We start from the raw sequence: 26,296 nt of genomic DNA on the forward strand, positions 1-26,296 counted from the left end.
AAGACTGTTTGCTGAGGAGCCCCTGTTAAGGCACCCAAATCCAGAAATGCCTTTCATAATATAAATAGATGATAATGATGTTGCAGTGGGGGCAATATTGTCACAAAAAATGAGAAGGGGGAATTGTAACCATGTATGTATACATCTTGGAAGCTATTGGATAATGAACAAAGATGGGCTGTGTGCAGGAAAGGAAGCTTTTGCAGTTTAATGGGCTCTCCTAAAGTGGGGATGCAGTGGCTCAGTGGGTTAGGACGCTGAACTTGTCGATCAGAAGTTCGGCAGTTTGGCAGATCAAAGCCCAAATGCTGCATAACAGAGTGAGCGCATGGTACTCATCCCAGCTTCTGCCAACCTAGCAGTTCGAAAGCACGTAAAAATGCAAGTAGCAAAATAGGGACCACTACGGTGGGGAAGGTAACAGCGTTCCGTGTGCCTTTGGTGTCTAGTCATGCCGGCCACATGTCCTCGGACAAATGCTCGCTCTTCGGCTTTGAAACAGAGATGAGCACCGGCCCCCAGAGTTGGAAACGACTAGCACACATGTGCGGGGGAATGATCTCTGGAGGAATGATCTCCTAAGCAAGTCTGCTGGTCTCAGCACTTTCATCATTTCTGGTTCACACTTAAACACTTGCCAGAGGGAAAGAATTTCCTGGCAGATGCACTGTCTCGCATGCCCCAATACAACAGCAAATGAGCCACTGACTCTAAACCACTCATGCCCAAACCACAACTGGCAGTGCCAGTAACCACCAGGGCCCAAGCTAAAATAAAGCCGTAGCTGGGTAACCAAACCAGAATCAAATTCCAAAAGACTTTGGAAACAGATGAATGGTTCCAGAAAAATAGACACATTTCCACGATCAAAGATGGGCTGCCATGAGTGGAGAAGTTATATATACCAGCCACACAGAGAGTCAATTTCATGCAGTTGTGCCATGATATAAAATCAGCAGGGCATTTTGGATTTGTAAAATTTTTACATTTAATTAAAAGGCAATTTTGGTGGCCATCCATGAAAAAGGATATCAAAAGCTACGTGACCAGCTACCCAACTTGCACAGCTGCTAAGAGGTTGCAAAGGAAGTCGCCCGGAATGTTACAACCAGTAGCTAACCCCTCAGCCCCTTGGAAAGAAATATCCATGGATTTTATAGTAGAATTACCATAAAACAATGGGAACACTGTCATCTGGGGAGTTATAAACAAGTGAACTTTAACACTTGCCAAAAGATTCCCACCACAAAAACCTTAGCAAAAATATTCGTGCAGCACATCTAATAGCATGGGGTACCTCAACACATCATATCTGAAATAGGAGTGCAATTCACATCAAAATTCTGGAAGGAATTTCCATCCCTTTTAGGAACCACTCAGGGACTGTCATCTAGTCATCATCCTCAATGTAACAGCCAATCAGAACGTTCTAACTCAATACTTGAGCAGTACTTAAGATGTTTTATTAATTTCCAGCAAACAAATCGGACACACCTACTCCCTTTTGCAGAAGTTGCTTACAAGAACACAGTCCACTCCAGCACAGGCTACACTTCTTTTCAAATAGCCACCTGTCAAGGTTTCAACCCTATGCCAGAACTAATCCCAAATGAACCAGAAATCCCATCGCGGAAAGAATGGATTGCACAATTACAAAACACCTGGCCAATCATTAGGAAAGCTTTAGACAAACCTAGGCAAGGACAAGCACAAGCAGACAAAAACAGAGTTGAACCCATACCATTCATTGTAGGAGAAATGGTATATTTATCTACAAAATACTTAAAATCCCTACAGCCCTGTAAAAAACTTGGACCAAAATATATAGGATCTGTTCCAATTAAAAGAATCACAAACCCAGTAACAGTAGAATTAGAACTACCCAAAGATCTTAGGCAAATACACCCAATTTTTCACTGCAGCTTGCTGAAAAGAGAACAACTGTCACCCTTACAGCCAAAAATGTCAAGGAATAATTCTTCCTATCAGAGGGTGATGGACCGTGCTTCAGATGATGCATAATGTGTGTGGGTGAAAGTAAAACAAAGCCCAACCCATATTCTATTAAAAAAACCTTTAATCACAAAAGAAAAATATAAACAAAAAAAGCTAACCGACTACATCCTCTCTCATCAGACAGTAAAAGAAAAAAATGTAAAGACAAAAACTAGAAAAACTTTTTACGATTGCGCACACAGCATAACTCATAACTTAGTTAGACCACATGACATTCACTATGGTTACCAGATAGGTTATCAACACAGGTGCAGAACAGAAGGAAATGTACACTTAGAATTGAGCTTTTTGGGCGAACTAAAAAAAAACGTGCAGTGACATCCCCTTCTTTCGTCAGCAAAGCGAAGATTCAGGTAAGGCACATCTTCTCACGCAGATACTCGTGTTGGGCTGCAGGTAGTGCTTTGTTTAACATATCAGCAATTTGATCACGTGTAGGCAGATACTGCAGTTTCACAGAACCTTGTTTAACTACTTGTCTTATGTCTTGATAATGGATCTCAATGTGTCTGGACCTGGAACCTGTAAATCGATTCTCGGATATGTAAACTACAGATTCGTTGTCTTCCATCACAGTGATCGGTTGAATTAGAGATGTCCAGATATTTGTGACTAAAGCATCAAACCAGGTTAAGGAACTGCATGCATCAGAAACACAAGCATACTCAGCTTCTGTAGAGGAACAAGAAACAAAAGTCTATTTACGCACATGCCGGTAAACAGGACATCCGTTTAGAAACATCATATAACCTGAAGTGCTTTTCCGTGATTTCTTATCACTTGCCCAATCTGCATAACAACATAACTCTGCATACTCAGTATGTGTAGGTTCTAACAATAACTTCATGTCTTTGGTGTGTTTTAGGTATCTCAATAATTTCTTAACACATGTCCAATGAAACTGTTTTGTTTTGCCTATGTGTTGTGATAGGAGATTAACACTAAGTGCAATGTCGGGTCTAGTCCAACTACTGATATACATCAGCAACCCAATGACTGAGCGATAAAGTGTTTGATCTTCGAACTCAGGACTCGGTTCATGTGTCAAGTTGTGAAAATCGGTTTGCATGGGTGTACTCACTGGATTAGCATCCTCCATGTTGCAGTGATGCAATAGCTGTTCAATCTTATCCTCTTGTCTGAGGCTAAACCCCTTCTGGGTTTTGGCAACTTGAACACCCAAATAAGAGTTAATGTGTCCTAAAGACTTCAAAGTGAAAAACTGCTGTAAAGGATTAGCAAAACGTTCACTCATTTGCTTATTTGGCCCAATATAAACAATTATTTCATACCCATTATCAGATCTTTTCTTGAACACGCATTCATCTGTTGCGGACTTAATAAAGCCCATTGAATTTAGTTTGTCAGAAAGACATAGGTACCACATTAAACCAGACTGTTTTAGAACATAAAGACTTTTGTGTAGAAACCAGGTATTCCCTTCTTGCTGTCGAAAACCTGGAGGACCTTTCACATAGATGTCTTCATCTAGGTCGGCGTGTAGATAAGCCGTCTCAACGTCGAACTGGAAAACCTTCAAACCAAGGATAGTTGCAGTGGCTAAGGCAATTTTCACACTCTCAGTCCGCACTGTGGGTGAGTATGTCTTTGTATAGTCTTCAGGATAATGTTGTGCGAAACCCTGAGCTACAAGTCTGGCCTTGTACAACGACTCACCATTTGGCTTCTTCTTAATCCTGTAAACCCATCGAGTGCCAATAACTTTCTTGTTTGCTGGAGGACTTGCAGGTGTAAACACTTGAAGTTTCTTTAGACTGTCCATTTCAGACTGCATTGCCTCATACCATTTATCTTGCTCTGCTTCAGGAAGATGTTTGATTTGTGTGAACTTCTCAGGTGGAAGTGTAACATTACAAATCAAAGGTAAAGGTGCTTTTGTTACTTGCCACGAATATCGTTTTGGAGGAATCCCCTTTGTGGCCCTCTTGGAACATCTCGGAACAACCATCCATTCTTCTTCCATGTCGTCCTCATCTTCATCATTGTCACCAGCAACAGCATCGGTGGCTTGTGAAGACGGAACAGTAGGTTGAGAAGAACTCGTGGAAGGAACATTATCCTGTGGATCTTGATCATCAGGCTGCGAGACATCGGCAGCATCATCTCTAGGAAAATAAACTCCAGGATCGTTAGAATGAATCCTGGACCAGTCAGCATCTTCCTTAAAAGCAGCAAATTGTGAAATCACTATTATATGATGAGAGTCAATGTATTTGCTCCATTTTGAATTATCATCAATACCCATAAATCTCATTCTTTTTGCTGCAGGACCCCCTTTCTTTCTTTGGGCCAAGGGAATATTCACCATAGCATATGAACCAAAAATATGGAGATGTGAGAGGTCAGGCTTGTGTCCATATAACATGAAATAAGGGGTCTGATTTATTACACTACTCCAAGTATGGTTGATGATATGATTAGCATATTTAATAGCTTCACCCCAGTCTGGGAGACTGAGGTTAGCATCTTCAAGTAGGCAACGCATCATGGTTTGCAGAACCCCATTTCTGCGTTCTGCCACTCCATTTTCCGCCAGAGTGTAAGGAGCTGAAGTTTGATGTACTATCCCATTCTTACGCATCCAGTCCTGGAAATGCTGAGACATGAATTCAGCACTGCGATCACTCTGAATTCTGGCGATCTTGACTTCGAATTGGGTGTAGACAAGATTGGCAAAGTCTTTAAAGACCTGAAAGGTCTCAGATTTTTCTCTCATAGGAAATACATATCCATATTTAGAGTAATTATCAACCAATTGTCAAGAAATATCTTTTACCACCAATTGTTGGTGTAAAAGGACCCACTATGTCAGTGTGTACCAAATCAAAAAAGTGTGTTGACAGGCATGTAGCACGTTTTGGAATTGCTGCTGCTTTGGATTTGGCTTTCTTGCAGACAGCACAGTCCAAAAACACCTTACACCCCTTTAGATCCAAACCTCTTCCAAACTCTGGCATCTTCTTCAGAACACAGAAACTGGCATGACCCAATCTTCTATGCCACTTATGGATACACCTGGAATGTTTACCTGATAGTGAATTCTCAACATTAGCATGTTTATTAGGAACCCCAGGCTTGCCAGGAGCAACCTGTGTCTTATTTGTTCTCCTGTTAGTTTTAGGAGCCTTTGGAGTAGCAACAGGATCTTTCTCTGGGACATCTCTCACTGGGCCTGTGCTCTCCCTTTTTGGAGCTTGTATACTTGCCTGCTCTTGCAGTTTAGACTTTGGCTTTATATAATAAACACCACCAATCAACATGGTTTCAGCAACAATATCTCCATCTTTAACTACATAACTTGCTTTTTCAAGGTGATGGACCTGAAATTTAGAAACCCTAGACAAATGACTCTGACTAAGCAAATTACTATTGGCAGATGGAACGTAGTAAATGTTGGGAATGGATGCACTGAGCTCTTCAATATAAACAGTTCCTTTTCCCATGACCTGAACAGGATGATTTGAAAAAGAGTAAAATTTATGAAATTCAGGTTCAGGCTCGTGCATCTCTGTGTACAGCTCTTTTCTGTAGGTAACATGTAATGCTGTTCCACTGTCCAAAGTCCAAAGAAGTCATCTGTCGTGCTCTGGTTGAGGCTGTGGATCATTGGTTACAACCAATGTGGCAAGTGGAGCTTGTGGATCACGCCTGGGACCACGACCATGACCTTGTCATCCGCCTCTACCTCTGCCTCCTATGGAATCTGTTCCTCTGGCCTGGTATGTGACAGGCGCTGGATATCGTTGGGGACAATCCCAGGTGGCATGTCTCACACGATTGCAGAGGTAGCATCTTGGCATCCTTGGAACGTAGGCCCTTCCACGGAAAGGACGCCTCGCGGGAGCTTTTAATGCAGGTGGTTCCCTTAAATGTGGCGCGGCTTGCATAAGTGCTTCTTCAGTTAAAATCCTGCATACATGATCCACTGTGCGTTGAGCAATAGGCACTTGATTAATCTTAGTAATAGCATCTTTCTACTCGTAATTCAATGAATGGATGATAATGCTGATCATTTGAAAATCATCAATAGGATAACCTTTTTTACCCAGCTCTTTTCTAATTCCTTTCATTTTAGTCAAATATTCTCTGATACGTTCACCAGGTTTTAATCAAGAACCATGGAACTCAGACAAAAATAAACATGTTGACTCAATTGACATAGGCCGATAACATGTCTCTAATTGAGTCCAAATTTGTTGGGCAGTTGCATCTTGTGAAAATGTGAGCTGCAGCTCAGTGTCCATTGACATCAATAATGTTGTACATGCTTTATTATCCAAGTCCCATATGTCAGGAGTCCATGGCTGGGCAGGAGGATTAAACACCATCATGTGAGTACCTTCTCTGCATAGCAATAGGGCAACTTCACTGACCCATGCCCTGTAATTCTGTCCTGACCGCTTTAATTTTAGGTCACCAGCCAGTGGTACAATAGAGGGTGTCTGTTGAGGAACATGCAGGTTTTTTTTTTAAATTCCATTTATATCCCGCCCTTCTCCGAAGACTCAGGGTGGCTTACAAGCTTAGCAGTACCCTTCATTCTATGTATATGCCTGCTTATTAGGGCTTTCACACACACCCCAAGCAGCATTATTACAAAGTCAGCTTAATTGCCCCCAACAATCTGGGTCCTCATTTTACTTACCTCTGAAGGATGGAAGGCTGAGTCAACCTTGAGCCTGGTGGGATGCGAACCTGCACTAATTGCAGGCAGCTGGTGTTACTTAAGGAGGCATTAGCACACTGCTCCACCAAGGCTCAAGTTGAGGTACATGCTGTGCAGGTTGTGCAAATCAGACTTGACCTACGGGAGGCGCTGGTTGTGCAGGCTGTGCCTGGACTTGTGACAGTTGCATTGGAGCTGCCGCTGGTACTGGTGCTGGCTGTGACTGTATTTGAGCTGTCAGTCCACCCTGGCCAGCAGGAGGCAGTGGGGCTGGGGCTGGGGCATTAGCATGACCTGCAGATGACACTGGCCTTTGTGTTTGAGAATCCAGTGGCAATTGCATGTGGGTTACATATGGCTGTGCTCTGTCAGGTAGACGGACTTGCATAGAAGCAATATTAGCAGGAATTCTAGCACCATCAGGGGATGGAGCTTCAGGTAACTGTAGAAAATTTGCGTGAGCAATGATTCCTGCATGGACATTTGCGAGAGTGAGAGCTCCAGGCTTTGCAATTCATGTCTTAATGCAGCTTCACCAGCAGATGGTGCTCTAATTTTAGATTCAGGCATCATTGTGACTCTGTGTGTAGACATTCGAGACTGCCCTTAGTCATGTGATTGTGACATAGGAGCTTCCAGTTCCCATTCATCTGACATGACACTCAATGGTGGGCGTGACTTTGGCTTTGGAGAAGAAGGCAAGATGGCCAATTCTTGCGGGTGTGGCTTTGTCTGCAATATGGCTGATTCTGGAATCTGAAAACCAGCAGAAACCCTACCATGCTCCTTATGCTATGCTGCCAACATCTTTGCCTTTTGCAGCTCCTGTTCAAACTTTTCAATTTGTTCACAATAGCTTTGAACAGCCTTCTCATGCATAGTTTGCTCAAGGCTTGGAGCAATTTCTTCCTCCCAAACTTTAGGTTTGGCTCCACACCACTGATATTCATCATGAGTCCCTGGAGTGTGAACTCTTTCAGGGGCAGCTGCCATGGAGCTTAAGAAATCAAAAAAAGGAGTGACCAACCTTGCATCATCGACAGAAGCAGGTGCGTCTTCTCCAAGGCATGTGGCTGAAGCGATCGGAGTCTGTAAACTCAAAAGAAGATGCCCCAGTGACAGGCTCCGAGCCTCCCTTTTTATCCATGCTTTCCTTCCCAACATGTTTCAGCAGTTAATCACAGATTCCTCAGACACCAGAACTAACTAACTGATAACAGCCTCAGAAACATGCATCATCTAAAAGCATAAATCAAACCATCCTCTGCTACCAATGTCAAGGAATATTTCTTCCTATCAGAGGGCGATGGACCATGCTTCAGATGATGCATAATGTGTGTGGGTGAAAGAAAAACAAAGCCCGACACAAATTCTATTTAAAAAACCTTTAATCACAAAAGAAAAATATATATATAAACAAAAAAGCTAACCGACTACATCCTCTCTCATCAGACAGTAAAAAAAATGTAAAGACAAAAACTAGAAAAACTTTTTACGCTTGCGCACACAGCATAACTAACTCATAACATAGCTATACCACATGACATTCACTATGGTTACCAGATAGGTTATCAACACAGGTGCAGAACAGAAGGAAATGTACACTTGGAATTGAGCTTTTCAGACGAAGTAAAAAAAAACGTGCAGTGACAAAAATTCCCCCACCACCACCTCCAATCATGGTTGAAGGAGAACAACACTTCAAGGTAAAAGAGCATGTCAATACCTAGCAACATGTAAATACCTTCCCTCCTCGGAAAATGAGTAGGTCCATAAACGTCACATCAGAGCAGCGAAACTGCTAAAGATGTTTCATACAGAATATCTCAACAAACCAGGCTAACCTCTATATTTTTTTCTCCTCTACAGGTGGATCTCTCCTATTTTTAAGAGGGGCAGGATGTCAGAATCCATTTATATTTCATTTCTAACTATCTCCTCTGATCTAAAACCAAACATCATCTTCCCCTGGATTCTGCCAACTCCCAAGAGGGAGAAGGGATAGGCATGCACGTTTTATTGCTTTCACTTCCTCTATTAACTACAATGTAGCCTTTTGTTTATTTGCCTTCATGTGTTCTATTCATTACAATGTAACAAATTGCTTTCTATACTATGCATCTCTCTGAACCTCTTCTCCTTTACCGGGCAACTAGGAAAGGGGGGGGAGATATACAAACCTCTGGGACCTGTTTTATTTCTCCAAATGAGGTGTGAAGAGCTCTGGAATGATTGTGCTGCAAACAGAACTGGATTGATGTTATCTTCCCTTTCCCAAGATGGACTTACCACCAGGGGATTGGCCGGTCTGAACCACGTGAATGAACTGTGGGGTGCGGTTTGCTTAGGGACACTTTAAAAATATCAATCTGTAAGGGAATCCCTCAGATCTTGTCTATTATGCCTGCTATCTCCTATTCTTAGTAAAAGTTCCCACTTGGAAGAAACTCCTCCTCCTCCTCCTCCTCCTACCAATAGGAGCTTATTGGATTATAAATGCTGGCTATTTGGCCACCCTGTGGATTACAATATCAGATATAGAGACCAAGATGAGCACTTAAAACCTATCTAAACTTGGGAGAAAAGGATCTTCTGCCCCTGCCTTGACCTCTGCAAGTCCAGTATATCAAAAACACCCAATTATGACAGTGCAGCAGCGGAAAAAAATGGATGCCCAAGAAAAAGACACTCAGACCATTCTGCAGGCAATTGCAGCCAGACAGCATCCTCGACAAAAAAACATGAAGATATGAAAAATGATCTTGATAAAATGAATAAAAAATTATTAACATAGATTCTCAAATTGAAAATTTTAAACAAACGATTACAGATAATCAGCAAAAGATCCAAAAAAATGGAACATAATTCAGTCAAAGTTGACCAGAAATTAGAATCCTTAAAAGATGAAAATGAAAAACTGGTCCAAATAAATGGAGAACTGGAAGATTCTCTCACGGTGATAGAGATGGAGCGGGCGTCATACTTTTTAATCAAAATTTAATAGAAGACAAGGAAGAGGACCTCCTAGACCTGATAACTGAGTTACTTGCAGATGTTCTAGGAATGGGGAAGACCCAAATGGATAACTACATAGCAAGATAACTATGAAAGATTTTTTGAAATAAATAAAACTGGACTTGGAAAAGTGGAAAAAATCTTCAACTGTCGCTGTTTGAAGAATAGCTACAGTTAAAATGAATATTTTACCAAAAATACTCTTCCTATTACAAACGATCCCTGTAAAATTGAGAAAGGTTTTCTTTGATGACCTAAATGCAACAACATTGAGATTTATCAGGCAAGGGAAGAAATCACAAATTAAAGTGAAAATGTTATAAGAGGCTAAAAATAGTGGCGAATTTGGACTCCCAGACTGGAGACTATATTATCAAGCAGCCATTTTACCAAGAATGGATTACATTGAGAAATAAAAGACTATTGCATCTAGAGGGCCATGAACTACAAATTGGTTGGCATGCCTTTCTATGGTACAAGAAAAGTAAAATATATAGATACTTCTAAAATCACTTTATAAGGAATGTACTTCTTTTAGAATGGGTGTCAGGACCCACCTCAATCCACATCTTAGGAAATAAGCACTCTTGGATGCAAGTTTAGTCCAAAAGGAAATTGTTTACTAGGATGGAATCGATTGTGGCGATACAAGACGGAATCTAACAAAGTTACATTTCAATCCTATATAAAGCATTCGCATTTCAGCCCCTCCCCTCATCCATTTGGTCAGGCTCTCATCATTTGCTTAGGTGTCAGGCCCTTCCATGGGAAAGGGAACTCTCCTTGGTTTTATGGTTATTGCTTTCCTTTTCAGTTGTAAATGAAGATGCAATCCAGATCTGTCTCTCCCCCTCCTCCCTCCCCCAGTTCAAATGTTCCCTGTTGTTTGAAGATTGCCTTAAGTCTATCCTCTCCCCCCCCCTTCGGAGAGATGGCAGAATCCCCAGAATAAGCACATTGTTCTACCTATACAATTATGAAATGTGATATAAATGGATTCTGACATTCGGCTCTCCTTTCAGAAAAAAGATGAGTCCATCTGTGGGGAAAGAAAACATATAAATGTTAGCCTGGTTTGTTCGGGTATTCTGTATGAAACCTCTTAAGCAACCTAGGTGCTTTAACATGGAATTTGTTAACCCACTCATTTTCTGAGGAGGGGAGGTGTTTCCATGCCACTAAATATTGTATCGTTCCATGGTGTTTTCTGGAATCTAAGATTTCTTTCACTTCAAAATGTTGTTCTCCTTCCACCATGATGGGTGGTGGTGGTGGTGGGATTTTTGCTCGTAGTGGTGATTGTTGTTCTCTCTTTAATACACTGCAGTGGAAGGTTGGGTGTATTCATCTAAGATTTTTGGGTAGTTCTAATTCAACTGTTACTGGGTTTATGATTCTTTTAATTGGAAAGGGTCCAATATATTTTGGTCCTAGTTTTTTACAGGATTGGAGTGATTTCAGGTATTTTGTGGATAAATATACCATCTCTCCTACCCTAAATGGTGTGGGATCGGTTCTTTTTTTGTCTGCCTGTGTCTTGTATGCTTTTCTGGCATCTTCCAATGCTTTCCTAACGATTGGCCATGTATTTTGTAATTGAGCAATCCATTCCTTCCGATCAGGGATAACCGGTTCTTTTGGGGTTAGTTCTGGTATTGGGTTGAAACTCTGGCCTGTAGCTACTTGAAAAGGAGTGTAACCTGTGCTTGAGTGGACTGCATTATTATATGCTACTTCTGCAAAAGGCAGTAGGTCCGTCCAGTCGGACTGCTGAAAATTAATAAAGCATCTCAGATATTGTTCAAGTATATTATTAAGTCTTTCAGAAGCTCCGTCTGTCTGAGGATGGTGACTAGATGACAGTCCTTGGGTGGTTCCTAAGAGGGATAAAAATTCTTTCCAGAATGCCAACGTAAATTGCACCCCTCTGTCAGATATGATGCGTTGTGGTACCCCGTGCAATCTGTAAATATGCTGTACAAAAAGTTTTGCTAATGCTTTTGCGGTCAGGATATTTTGGCAAGGTATGAAATGTACTTGCTTAGAGAACAGATCTGTGACACTCCAGACTATGGTGTTTCCATTGCTTTCTGGCAGTTCTACGATAAAATCCATGGCTATTTCTTTCCATGGGGCTGAGGGGTTTGTCACCGGTTGTAACAGACCTGGTGGTTTCCCTTGCAGTCTTTTGGTCATCGCGCAATTTTGACAGCTACCCACATAGCTTTCTATGTCCTTTTTCATAGATGGCCACCAAAATTGCCTTTTAGTTAAGTGTAAGGTTTTTACAAAGCCAATGTTTCCTGATGATTTTGTATCATGGCACAGTTGCATGAAATTGATTCTCTGTGTGGCCGGTATATATAGCTTCCCCCCCACCCATGGCAGTCCATCTTTAATTGTGCACACATGTCTATTTTTCTGGAACCATTCATCACTTTCCAAAGATTTCCTGAATTCTATTCCAGTTTGGCTATCTACCTTCGGCTTCATTTTTTCTTGTGTCCTGGTGGTGACTGGTGCTGCCAGTTGTTGTTCCAGTACAAGTGGTTTAAAGTCAGTAACTCTTGTGGTGTTATATTGGGGCATGCGGGATAATGCATCTGCCAAGAAGTTCTTTCCCCCCGGTAAGTGTTCGAGAGTGAAATTGAATCGGTGAAAATGTTGGGACCAGCGGGCTTGCTTAGGAGTGAGCTTCCTGGGCGTTTTTAGTGCATCCAAATTCTTGTGGTCTGTCCAGACCTGGAAAGGTATTTTATTTCCTTCTAAAAATTGGCACCATGTTAGTAATGCCCACCTCAACGAGAATGCCTCTTTTTCCCATATTGGCCAGCGTTGTTCTGTTTCTGTGAGTTTTTTGGATGTGTATGCGCATGGTTGCAACGTCCCCCCATCATTTTCTTGTAATAGTACGGCTCCTACCGCTACATCACTCGCATCTGCCTGTATTACAAAAGGTTTGTCGGGATCTGGGTGTTTTAGGACGGGTTCAGCAGAAAAAAGTCTCTTTAGCCTCTCAAATGCTGCTTGACATTCCATTGACCATTTTAGAGGCTGGCTGGGTTTCACGGGTGACCCCCCCTTCGTTTTCAACAAATTTGTGAGGGGCATGGCTATTTGGCCAAATGCGGGGATGAATTGGCGGTAGAAATTTGCAAACCCCAGGAAACTTTGTAATTGCTTCCATGTGCAGGGCGGGTGCCCACTCTAGTACTGCCCTGACCTTCTCAGGGTCCATTTCGATGCCCTCTGGAGATATGCGATATCCCAGGTAGTCATTTTTTTCCTGATGGAATTCACACTTCGATAATTTAGCATATAAATGGGCAGCTCGCAACTTCTTCAGGACTGCTCTGACTAGTTTGATATGATCCTCTGGTTTCTGTGAAGATAAGGATGTCATCGAGGTAAACCAGGACCCCCTTATATAGGTGCTCTCTCAGCACATCATTAATTAATTGCATAAAGACTGCGGGGGCCCCTTGCAGTCCAAATGGCAATACTTTGAATTGATAGCACCCCATTGGGCAATTGAATGCAGTCTTCCATTCGTCTCCTTCCTTAATCCTAATACGGTAGTATGCTTCCCTCAGGTCTAGTTTGGTAAAAAATCTTTCCTTTCGATAGGTGGGATAGCATATCCTTCATTAGGGGAAGGGGGTACAGATTACATTCACTAATTGTGTTCAAATTTCTATAATCCACACACAAGCAGAAATAACCATCCTTCTTCTCCCTGAACAGAACCGGGGCGGCCACTTTGGGTTTGGCAGGCTCAATAAATCCTCTTTCTAAGTTTTTCTTTATGAATCTTTCCATTTCTGCCATTTCCCTTGGGCTCATGGCATACATCCTGGGTTTTCAGAGTTTTGCCCCAGGTTTGAATTCTATGGTGCAGTCTGTGGGGAGGTGGGGGGGAAGCTCATCTGCTCTTTCCTCACTGAAAACCTCAGCCAGGTCCCTGTATTCCTCCGGTATCTCTGGTAACCCCTTCTCTTTCCCCACTGCTGCTGTCTCCTCCCTCTGGGTTGGGGGGGTGCTTTTGGAGTCTAAGTTCTTCTGCCCCCCCTCCTCCAGTTTATCCCGGGGTTCCATTTCTTCAGCCATTCCAGTCCTAGAATCATTGGGCATTCCATGCCTGGGGCCACTATAAACGTTATGTCCTCCTCATGGGGCCCCAGTGATAGGTGGATTGGTAAAGTGGCTAGGGTGGCTGGTCCTCCCCCTGCTATTGTCCCTTCTAATTGATTAAAAGAGATTGGTTGTTTTAGCCTCCTCACTGGGATGCTCAATCTCTCCACCAGCGTTGGGCTGATAAGGCAGCGGATGCACCCAGAGTCTATCAGAGCTTTTATTTTGGCTGCTTCAGGCATAGGGGAAGCTAATATAGTCACTGTCTTAAGTATGGGTAAAAGGGGTCCACTTACCAATGGTTCTCCCTCTGAGCTGTCTTCCGAGTTGTCCACTGTCCCTGCGGTGCAGGCCGGAGTCCAATCCCAGTTCCTGGCAGGAATTGTGGACTCTACAGCCCCTGTCCCCTTCATGGAAGATTCTTTTGTGTTGCCTTGGGGCTTCCCCGGCTTCTTGGAGGATGATGCCTCTGGTTTTCGTGGGGGGGGGCTTTTGAACGACATTCTGCAGCACGGTGGCCCTCTCTCCTGCAGTTGAAGCAACCCGTTGATTTTTTGGCTGTGGCTGGTGGTTTTTCCCCCTCGCGTGTTTGCTCGGGTGGCAGGCGGCCCCATGGTTTTCCTCTGCGGTGTCTCTTCAGTAGATCTATTTCCACTTCCTCCGCCAGGATGTACCAGTCGTCGAGATGGGGTGGGTCTCCTCGAGGCAGGCAAGCATCATATAGGTCGTAGTTTAGACCGTCTTTGAAGTGGCTAAGGAGTATGTCTTCTGGCCAGTTCAGCTTGCTGGCAATGGCTCGGAATTCTTGGGTATAATCAGCCACTGCTCGCCTGCCGTGCCTCACCATTTTGATTCTCTCCCGGGCCTTACGGTCAGCCAAAGGATCCTCGAACCGCCGCCTCAAAGATGACATGAATCGGTTGAAGTCGTTGAGTTCTGGGGTGTTAGAGTCATGCAAGTTCACCACCCAGTCTGTAGCCATCCCGTCCAGGGCAGATTGCACAATTCGGATGCGTGTTTTGTCACTGGGGATGTCCCGTCCATACTCTTCCATGTAGCTGAGGACTTGGGTTAGGAAAAATCCCAGTCGTGATGGCTCCCCCTTGAATTTGACTTCCAGGGGCGGGAGTCTTTGGCTGGAGCGTTGTCTGCGCCGTGGCCGGTATCGTTCCTCATCCTGGTCCCCGCCTGTGGTTCTGGGGTAGGTGGGTACTGCTGAGGCAGCAATTCCTGTTCCATTGGACGGCCCCGGGGTTTCAGGTGTTGGATCCCCTCCGTTACCTTTCCAGTTGCGTCCCCAGGTGCTGCCTCGGTTGCGATTTTCAGCTCTCTCCTCCCTCAGTGAGCTCAGGGTTGCTTTCATCAGATCAATGGCCTTTTCCAGGATCCGCTCCTCCTCACTGGCATGCAGGGAACTGTCCATCTCTTGCCTCCATTCCGGTTGGTGGTTACTCTGCCTCAGGGTTGCTTCTCCCGAAGCCTTTTCCCACTCACTTTTCCTTCCAACGTCCATCGACCACCGGGGTTTTCGGTTGTACTGCTCCACCGCTTCTTCCCCGGGGGAATATGCCGCTTCAGCTTCCCATAGTCTCTGGGATTCCATTTGGGGGGAAGACTCCCCCTCCATGGGGCTTCCCTCCTGTCTTGCTTCGTCGCCAGACATTGTATTTGTTGCAAAGTCCCCCGGTAAGGTTTTCCCTTCCAGGTTGACTCTTAAAGCAGATTCCATCTACTGTCAGGACCCACCTCAATCCACATCTTAGGAAATAGGTGTCAGGCCCTTCCATGGGAAAGGAACTCTCCTTGGTTTTATGGTTATTGCTTTCCTTTTCAGTTGTAAATGAAGATGCAAACCAGATCTGTCTCTCCCCCTCCTCCCTCCCCCAGTTCAAATGTTCCCTGTTGTTTGAAGATTGCCTTAAGTCTATCCTCTCCCCTCCCTTCGGAGAGATGGCAGAATCCCCAGAATAAGCACATTGTTCTACCTATACATTTATGAAATGTGATATAAATGGATTCTGACAATAGGAAAAAATAAAGCAGAAAATCTATATTAAATTACCTGAGTGACTTTCAACAATGGAAGCTTTTGCTTACCCAAACTTAATTAACTATGACAAAGTCATTACCTACAAAGATATTCTAGATAAGGCAGGAAAATTGACAGATAGACAAGACTTACATTGACAAGGTATTGACCTAGCATGGTGGCCATACTTACAAATTCAAACAAGATATAGAAAAGATGCAAAGACAATGGGATTTTATAAACAACAGACAGAATTTGATCAAATATTATTAAAAACAGACAAAAACCTGATTTAAAAACCTCTACAGATTTCTGCTAAACTTGAAGATGGAAGAACAAGTAAAAGATACAGTGATAACATGGGCAAAAAACTTCGGACATTCTATAGATTTGGAAGACTGGCAAAAATTATGGGATAGAAATATTAAATTGACTAAAAGAGTTTCATTTAAAGAAAATTTGTATGAAATGTTTTATAGATGGCATATGACACCTGTAAGATTAGCTAAAATGTTTTAAAATACTGCAAATAATTGGTGGAAATGTAAACAAAGACCAGGTACCTATTAACGTATCTGGTGGGTATGCACTAAAGTGAAAAAGTTCTGGCTTAAGATATATACAAGGTTGGAAAAGATGACTAAAATACAGGTTGAATTTAAACCAGAATTGTTTTTGTTGGGAATATTAGAAATTAAGTATGAGAAGGAGAATGAGTATTTAAAATTGCATTATTGACAGCAGTGAGAATAGCATTTACCCAATACTGGAAAAATGAAAACCTACCAAGTGAGGAGATTTTAATCAAGAACATTTTAGAATGTACATAAATGGACAGATTAACTTTAGAGATTAAAGAGAAAGAGGATTCAATTTATTATAAAACATGGGATAAATTTTACCAATGGTTAGGAAAATGAACTATCGACAAATGAATGTGATATGCTATTTTGAATATATACTAGTAAGGAGAATGATATGTATTGACTAATTGATACCATATATGATTATCATTTAGCATATAGTATAATATAGCTACTTACTGTTATATTAATTAGTCTTAATTGAACATATGTACCTGGATAATAGTCTGTTTGCTAAAACTTGAAAATTGTCAGAATCCATTTATATCCCATTCATAAAACTCTATCTGTATGTTTCTAAAATCTTATACCTCCCCCTGGATTCTGCCATTTTTCCAAGGAGGAGAAGAGAGGATGTGTATTCAGCCTGATGGGAGGCTGTCTTCAAGGACCATGGGAAGAACCTTTGAACTGAGAACAACAAAGGAAGGGGGGGGAAGAGATCTGGTTTGTATCTCTGATTAGAATCTCTAAAGGAAGGGAGCAATTGTCGTAAAGACATGAGAGTTCCCTCTTTCCCATGGAAGGATTTGACGCCTGAATTTTAATTGATCCAGGATAAACCAGATGGCTTGGAGGGAGGGGGTTCGACCCGGGGACTCTTTAAAAAGGACCAAACTGTAACACAGTTCAGATCCTGTCTAGTATTCCCATTACCAATCATGTTTCAGTAAAAGCTCCTTTTGGACAATTCCTGTTTCAAGAGTTCGTTCTTTCCTAAGATGTGGATTGGGGTGGGTCCTGACAAAAATGTTATTGGGGGGCAACCCCAATGTTGTTCCCAACCCCATTCCTACACTAATCTTGATCCTAACCCCATCCCAAATCCTGATCCTTACCCTGGTCATATCCTTTTCCTACCCTATAAAATTTAATAAAAACTCTTATAAAAATATTGATCTGTAAGGGAATCCCTCAGATCCTCTCTATTATGCCTGCTATTTCCTATTCTTAGTAAAAGTTCCTGCTTGGAAGAAACTGTCTCCAAGAGTTCTGCTTTCTTAAGATGTGGGTTTGAAGTAGGTCAAGACAGGAAGACTGCCTTCAACTGCACCTTTGGGAGCTACCAATTTAAGGTGATGCCTTTTAGATTACAGGGGTACCTGCCATGTTTTTGCAACTCATAAATGAGGTGCTACATGAGCATTTATATAAATGGGCTTTGATGTACATCAATGACATCTTCATTTACACTGAGACCATGGATGAACATGTGAAATTCATCTGACAAGTGCTGAAAAAGCTATTGGATGCTAAGCTGTATGCTAAACTGTCAAAATAGAAGTTTCACAAGTCTAGCCTGGACTACTTGGGCTACCGTGTGTCATGCAAGGGGGTGGAAATGGACCCAGGGAAAGTGAAATCCATCTTGGAGTAGCAAGCCCCTCATACCCACAAACAGCTGCAGAGCTTCCTAGGGTTTGCAAATTGTTACAGGCAATTCATCCCCTCTTTTGCCACAATTACCTTTCTAATTACTGAGCTGTTGAAAACTGGAAAAGGAGGAGAAAAGTCTTGGCCGGATCAGCCCTTGAACTGGACAATGGAGTGCCAAGCAACATTTGAAAAATTGAAGATGCTGTTCATAGCCAAACCAGTATTAAAACATCCAAACTCAGAGGAGCCATTTGTGATCCAGGCAGATGCCAGTGATGTAGATGTAGATGTAGATGTAGGTTCTCCTCCAGTGAAATAAGAAGGAAAATTTACAGCCATGCGTGTACACATTTTGAAAGCTAAATGTGATAAAATGGCAGTGAGCTGTGTGGGAGAAAGAGGCTTTTCTGGTACACTGGGCACAACTACTGTGGAGGCAATTCCTGGAGGAAAACAAAGCCCCATTAAAAACTTAGAAGACCCACCACAAGCTTTCTCTTAAGCAAGTCAGATGGGCGCAGTACTTTAAAAGATTTGACTTTGAGTTAAAATGTATTTCGGGGGAAAAATTTCCTTGCTGTTGTCCTGTCACACATGCCCCAGTACAAGAGCACTCAGGGGGAGGTGGTGATTTCCATCGTTCCCAATAGACAACAAGCGGCACAAGCTACAATGAGGTGGCAAGAGAAGAAGAGGGGCTTACCTCTCACCAATGCATTTGCCCAGCAACTGAGGCAGGAGCTACAAACTGATGCATGGTTTGTGACTCATCAAAGAGAGTTAACCATGAGGGATGGGTTGGCATAGAAGGAGGACAAACTGTATATCCCAGACACCAGGCAGCCTGTGACTGCAAGTCTTGCAATGCAGCCACGATGCCAAGCAAGCGGGCCACTTTGGATTCCTAAAGACATTGCATCTTGCTAATCATCAGTTCTGGTGACTAAAGATGAAGAAAGACATTGATAGTTATGTGAGGAACTGTGTAGTTTATGCGGCCAGTAAGAGACTATGGGAAGAGTCCAGGACTGTTGTAGCAGGTGGACGACCTAACCAGACCCTGGAAGGAGATAGCCATGGACTTTATATTGGAGCTACCAGAGACTACAGACCTATTTTCCAAGCAAGCCCACTTCATCACATGTGCTGGACACCCCTCCGCCCAGAAGCTAGCAAAGATATTTTTTGCAGCACATCTACTGGCTGCATGGAGTGCCTAAGCACATCATTTCAGATTGTGGGGTCAAGTTTACTACTAGGTTCCAAAGGAAGATTGTAAGGATGATTGAGTCCCCCAAGGGGCTCAGTTCAGCTTTTCATTTGAATACGAATGGAGCTGCAGAACGATCTAATGCAATGGTAGAGCTGTACCTGCATTGTTATGTCAACTACCAGCAAACTAATTGGGCAGGACTCCTGCCATTTGTGGAGGTGGAATATAACAATGCAGAGCACAGCAGCACCAGTTTCACTCTGTTTAAACTAGCCATGGGGTAGAGTTCATGCCAATGCCAGAATGCCCTCAGGAGCCTCCCTCCTTGGGTACCCTAACTGACTGGATAGATTAGTTCCAACGGGTTTGGAGCGATGCAAAGAAAGCTTTAGCTAAAGCAGCCGAGAATCAGAAAAAAACAAGCAGATAACAAGCAAGCTCCCCAGGGAGCATTCCACGTAGAAGATAAAGTGTATCTGTCTACTAAGTATCTTAAATTGAGACAAACTTGGAAAACATTAGGACCTAAGTACATAGACCCTTTCCCCATCATAAAAGTCATTAATCCAGTGACAGTAGAGTTTAAACTACCAAGGACATTGGGTAAAGTGCACCCAATATTCCATTGCAGTTTATTGAAGCCATACCGGGGATCTACAATGAAAGCAGTACAGAAGGCAACCCTGGCCCCAATAATGGTAGAGTGGCAAATAAATTATGTGGTCAAATGAATCCTCGATTCCAGAATCCACAGAGGGAAATTGCAGTACTTAATCAAGTGGAAGTGGTATCCAATGTCAGAAGCTAGATGGGTAAAAGCTTATCATGTAAAAGTGGATTGTTTGTAAAGTGATTACACGCCAAGTACCCCGGAAGCCAGGGCCAGTAGAAGGAAAAGATTAACAAACAATAATGCATATTTTTTTCCCATGTTCCCCTACCTCTGTAAGGGGCAGCCTGTCAAGCTACGAATATTTATTATTATTAGGACTGCCATATTGCTTCCAGCTTGCCTACAATTGTGAGGGGGGAAGGGAGAGCTTAGGATCCACAGGTGTTCCCTATCAGTGTGAGAGCCGAGGCCACTAAAGAGATGTTTTGGTGAACCAAAGTTTTTTTCTCATAAGAATTGCTGGAAGATTAATTGGACAGCATGACCTGAACTGTGACAGAGGAAGGGAAAGTTTCATTCTTTTAATTATCTTTTTCCCACCATATTGCCAGAGCTAGCTTTCCTTCTATCACACTAGTATGCTATGCCTAATAAAGTTTACACTAGAGATCACCATGTCTCCAGTGTTTTATTTTATTGAGCGCTTCAGCCAGAACTTAACACTTACTTCAATTATCTTGATGCAAATGAATTGCCTTAAAACTAGTGCATAACATCTTTTGCATAACATCTGTTTAGTATTTTATTATGGAAAACTGTGTAAATTTATAATAAATTTTAGCCCAACAGTGTAGATTGTTCTTTTTATTAAATTACTCCTTCCATTCATACTAATATTTCTGAGATAAGAGAAGACATTTTATTACAAAAACTACTTTGCAAATTAAATGACATGTGCAAAAGTGATACCTTATTCATAACAATTCTCTAGGCTTTTTTATTTTTTTTATTTTAATCCCATTTATATCCCGCCCTTCTCCGAAGACTCAGGGCGGCTTACAATTTAAGCACAAACCAATGTGCTTAGCAATACCCTTCATTCTATGTATATGCCTGCTTATTAGGGCTTTCGCCCCCCCCCCCAGCAGCATTATTACAAAGTCAGCTTATTGCCACCAATAATCTGGGTCCTCATTTTACCTACCTCAGAAGGATGGAAGGCTGAGTCAACCTTGAGCCTGGTGGGTTGCGAACCTGCACTAATTGCAGGCAGCTGGTGTTACTTAAGGAGGCATTAGCCCACTGCTCCACCAAGGCTTTTTTTTACTTTATCTAATCTAAAATTAAGTTAAATATAAAAAACATAAAACATGTGTTTTCATTGTTGACAGCCAATAAAAAAACAAGACAACAATATACTGTAAGAATAAAGCTATAGCTTTATAGATAAGTTTCCATAAAGATCGGACTTATTCAACTGTGATGTTGAAGAAAAAACAACAACCATATTTTAACTGACCTGTTTTTCATTTTCATCCTCCAGCTTCAGCCTGTCTTCTATGGAGTTCCTGGCCTGAAGGAAGGCCTTTCTCTGCGCCCTCTCTGTCAATATCCTTACAAAGACCCCATACAGGTTTACACTGACAAAAAGGATAGTATTGGCCATAAGCTGCAAAGGGAAAACAAAAAAGAGAAGGGACAAAAGAAGATGTTATAATATAGGCACTTATAAGGCACCGTGGCATCACCATGTCACTGTAATTCTATATAAAATACTGCTAACTTTATTTGATTATTTTGATATTTAAACCTTGTTTGCTATTCTCAATATTTGTTCAGTCATTAGGTTTTCCAACTGTCAGGAGTTGCAGGTTTAACAGATCTGCCATCACAAATCTTTTAATTGCAAATGTGCCAACCTCCAGCTCAGATATCTAAATAAAGTCCAGGATTACTTCCATTGCTGAAAAATGTTTTGGTTCATTGAATACATGGCATGATGTAGGCGAAGGAAAACTATCTCTAAAATCCCAAGGCATCTAACCATAGCATATAACAATGACATTCCTAGCCCAACACCCCAGAAGTCCATGCAGCTCATGTGAACAAATTCTCTTTGTTACGAGAACCTGTCTGTTAATCTCCACACCTGCTAGAATGTCCATGAAAGGTTTCCAGGCAGCCTTCTCTCTGCAAACTTCGGAAGAACTGGAAAGGTTTCATTTCTCTAACTAACCCAGTTGAAAGCATCATTCCCCCCCCCCCCACTTACTCGAATGGCAAGATGAAAACAAAGAGGCACATTACTGCAAAACTTTCACTCTTGACATGCTGCTCCCTCAACAGAAAAATGGATCTTGAAAATATTAAAATAAACATATACATTCATTGATTACTATTACATTGTCAATTTCCCTTTTTTTACTAGGGTCGGTTAGGATATTTTGAATTGAATTTCCTTAGCCTATCTACTCTAACATTTATAGTGGCCACCCACTGTGCCACAGCTAAGGGGTATTCTTTCCATTTTATTTGATACTGAAGCTTCCCCCTACAATATCTAGAATCTAAGATTTCTTCTACTTCATAATCACTTTTTCCCTCACTAAAATTGGAAATGGAGGTTGGGTTCCAATTGGTCTCAATCTTGAACTTTGAAAAGACTTCAACAAGCTACAATGAAACACTGGATGTATCTATTTAAACCCCTTGGTAACTGTAACTTCACTGTAACTGAGTTGATAATCCCTATGGTGGTAAAAGGACCTATGTATTTCAGCCCTAGTTTTCTATTCGGTACTCTTAAATTCCCCCTTCATGGATTACTGCCCTGTCATGGCGAAGGGGCTTGCGTAACTCAATGAAGCTATGAGCTATGCCGTGCAGGGCCACCCAAGATGGACAGGTCATAGCCGAGAGTTCTGACAAAACATGATCCACTGGAGAAGGAAATGGCAACCCACTCCAGTATTTTTGCCATGAAAACCCTATGGACAGTACCAAAAGGCAAAACGATATGACGCTGGAAGATGAGCCCCTCAGGTCGGAAGACGTCCAATATGCTACTGGGGAAGAGCAGAGGGCTAATACTAGTAGCACCAGAAAGAATGAAGTGACTGGGCCAAAGCTGAAAAGATGCTCAGCTGTGGATATGTCTGGTGGTAAAAGGAAAGTCCGATGCTGTAAAGATTTTTTCTCCATAGGAACTTGGAATGTAAGATCCATGAATCAAGGAAAGCTGGACGTGGTCAAACAAGAGATGACAAGACTGAACATCGATATCTTAGGTATCAGCGAACTAAAATGGACAGGAATGGGTGAATTTAATTCAGATGACCATCAGGTATACTACTGCGGGCAAGAATCCCTCAGAAGAAATGGAGTAGCCTTCATAGTCAATAAAAGAGTAGGAAAATCAATACTGGGATACAATCCTCAAAATGACAGAATGATCTCAGTTCGAATCCAAGGGAAACCATTCAATATCACAGTAGTCCAAGTCTGTGTCCCAACCACCAGTGCTGAAGAGGATGAAATTGACCGGTTCTATGAAGCCCTACAGCACCTTATAGAACTAACACCAAAAAATGATGTTCTTATCATCATGGGGGATTGGAATGCTAAAGTAGGAAGCCAAAAGATAACCAGAATAACAGGCAAGTTTGGCCTTGGAGTGTAAAATGAAGCAGGGCACAGGCTGATAGAATTCTGTCAAGAGAATACGATGGTCATAGCAAACACTCTTTTCCAACAACCCAAGAGACGGCTCTACACATGGACATCACCAGATGATCAACACAGAAATCAGATTGACTATATGCTCTGCAGCCAAAGATGAAGAAGCTCTACACAGTCAGTAAAAACAAGGCCAGGAGATGACTGTGGCTCAGACCATGAGCTTCTCATTGCAAAGTTTAGGCTTAAACTGAAGAAAATAGGGAAAAGCACTAGGCCACTCAGGTATGAATTAAATCATATATCCCTGTTGAATATACAGTAGAGGTGACAAATAGATTTAAGGAATTAGATCTGATAGACAGAGTGCCTGAAGAACTACGACAGAGGTTCGCAACATTGTACAACAGGTAGCAACCAAAACCATCCCAAAGAAAAAGAAATGCAAGAAAGCAAAATGGCTGTCTGAGGAAGCTTTGCAAATAGCTGAGAAAAGGAGGGAAGCGAAAGGCAAGGGAGAAAAAGAAAGATGAGCCCAATTGAATGCAGAATTCCAGAGAATAGCTGGAAGAGATAAGAATGCCTTCTTAAATGAACAGTGCAAAGAAATAATTTAATTTAATTTAATTTAATTTAATTAGATTTATATACTGCCCTTTCCTGAAGGACTCAGGGCGGTTTACAGGGTATTTAAAATCAGCAATACAAAATACAAAAGTTAAAAAACAATTTAAAAAGATTAAATTATCCCTTAATATAAAAACCCCACTTAAAAATTCTCAGCCTGGGCTGGAGAGCTCAAAGAGCCATGTTTTCAGGTCCCGGCAGAATGAACGAAGGTCAGGGGAAGTCCTAAGCTCCACGGACAGCTGCTTCCAGAGGGCAGGCGCACCCACAGAGAAGGCCCTCTCCTGGGTGTTATCCGCCAGCAGTCTTTTACTGGCGGCACCCTGAGGAGACCCTCCCTGTGTGAGCGCACTGGATGAAAGGAACTTGATGCTGGCAGCAGGTGTTCCCTCAAATATCCCGGACCCAAGCCATGTAGGGCTTTATAAGTCATCACCAGCACCTTGAATCTCACCCGTAGGGCAACCGGAAGCCAATGCAGCTCGTGGAGTAGAGGTGTTACATGGGAGTATCGGGAAGCCCCCATCACAACTTGCACGGCCACATTCTGCACCAGTTGAAGCCTCCGAGTGGTCCTCAAGGGCAGCCTCATGTAGAGAGCGTTGCAGTAGTCTAAACGGGACGTCACGAGCGCATGAGTGACTGTGCGTAGGGCATCTCGGTCCAGGTAGGGTCGCAACTGGTGCACCAGGCGAACCTGGGCAAAACCCCCCTGGTCACGGAACCTATATGGTCCTCAAAATTAAGCCGTGAGTCCAGGAGGACACCCAAGTTGCGAGTCCTATCAACGGGGGGTAACACTTCACCCCCCATCGTTAAAGGTGGGATGGACTGGTTAGTCCGAGATGCCAATATGCACAGCCACTCAGTCTTGTAAGGATTGAGACGAAGCCTGTTTCTCCCCATCCAGACCTGGACCGCCTCCAGGCAACGGGACATCACTGCGAGGGCATCGCTGGGTTGGTTCGGGGTGGAAAGAAAAAGTTGGGTATCATCAGTATACTGATGATACCCCACCCCGAAACCACGAATGACCTCACCCAGTGGCTTCATGTAGATGTTGAACAGGAGGGGCGAGAGAACCGACCCCTGAGGGACTCCACAAGTGAGAGGCCTCGGGGTGGATCTCTGCCCTCCCGTCAACACCAACTGCGAGCAGCCCAGGAGATAGGAGGAGAACCACTGTAAAATGGTGCCTCCCACTCCCAACCCCCTGAGACGCCGCAGTAGGATACCATGGTTGATGGTATCGAAAGCCGCTGAGAGATCTAATAGGACTAGGACAGAGGAGCAACCCCAGTCCCGAGCTCACCAGAGATCATTCACCAGCGTGACCAATGCCGTCTCCGTGCTGTGCCCGGGCCTGAAACCCAATTGGTACAGGTCCAGATAATCAGTTTCCTCCAGGAAAAGAGGAAGCTGATGCGCCACCACACTCTCAACAACCTTCGCCAGAAAGCGAAGTTTGGAGATTGGACGATAGTTATTTAAAACAGCCAGGTCCAGGGCAGGCTTTTTGAGGACGGGTCTCACCACCGCCTCCTTCAAGGCGGCGGGGAAGACACCCTCCTTCAAAGAAGCAGTTATTACTGCCTGGAACCAGCCTCATGTCCCCTCCCGGGCCGCATAAACCAGCCAGGAGGGGCACGGATCCAACAAACAGGTGGTGGAGATCAGCCTCCCCATGATCCTGTCCACATCATCAGGGGAAACAGGATCGAACTCAGTCCAGATAACATGCTCAAGACTGTCTGATTCCTCCACGTCAGACTCCACCCAGTCAGAGTCCAAGCCAGGCCGGATCTGAGCGATTTTGTCCGTCAGATGATGACTAAACTCCTCGGCCCATTCCTGTAAGGGATCCTCCCTCACCTACTGGTGAAGAAGGGAGCGAGTCACCCTAAACAGGGCGGCCGGGCGATTATCTGCGGACGTGATGAGGGCAGCGAAGTAATTAGCCCTCGCCGTCCTCATCGTAGCAAGATAAGACCTTATAAAGGTTCTTAGCTGCAATCAGTCAGATTCGGAACAGCTGGACCTCCAACCACTC

At 43.0% G+C, this 26,296-nt stretch overlaps 1 protein-coding gene across 1 annotated transcript in view; it reads right to left on the reverse strand.

Annotated features, from left to right (window-relative positions):
- Nucleotides 1-26,296, reverse strand: part of ADCY1 (adenylate cyclase 1) — a gene marked incomplete at its 5' end in the record, with an annotated part of 504,540 nt that overhangs the window by 403,111 nt on the left and 75,133 nt on the right. Inside the window, one exon of the mRNA XM_083378277.1 lies at nt 21,464-21,613. Coding sequence (XP_083234403.1) covers nt 21,464-21,613 — 150 coding nt within the window. The remainder of the gene's footprint in view (nt 1-21,463; nt 21,614-26,296) is intronic.

Source organism: Vipera ursinii (genome assembly GCF_947247035.1).
Source record: "Vipera ursinii genome assembly, chromosome: Z".
Lineage (NCBI taxonomy): Eukaryota > Metazoa > Chordata > Lepidosauria > Squamata > Viperidae > Vipera > Vipera ursinii.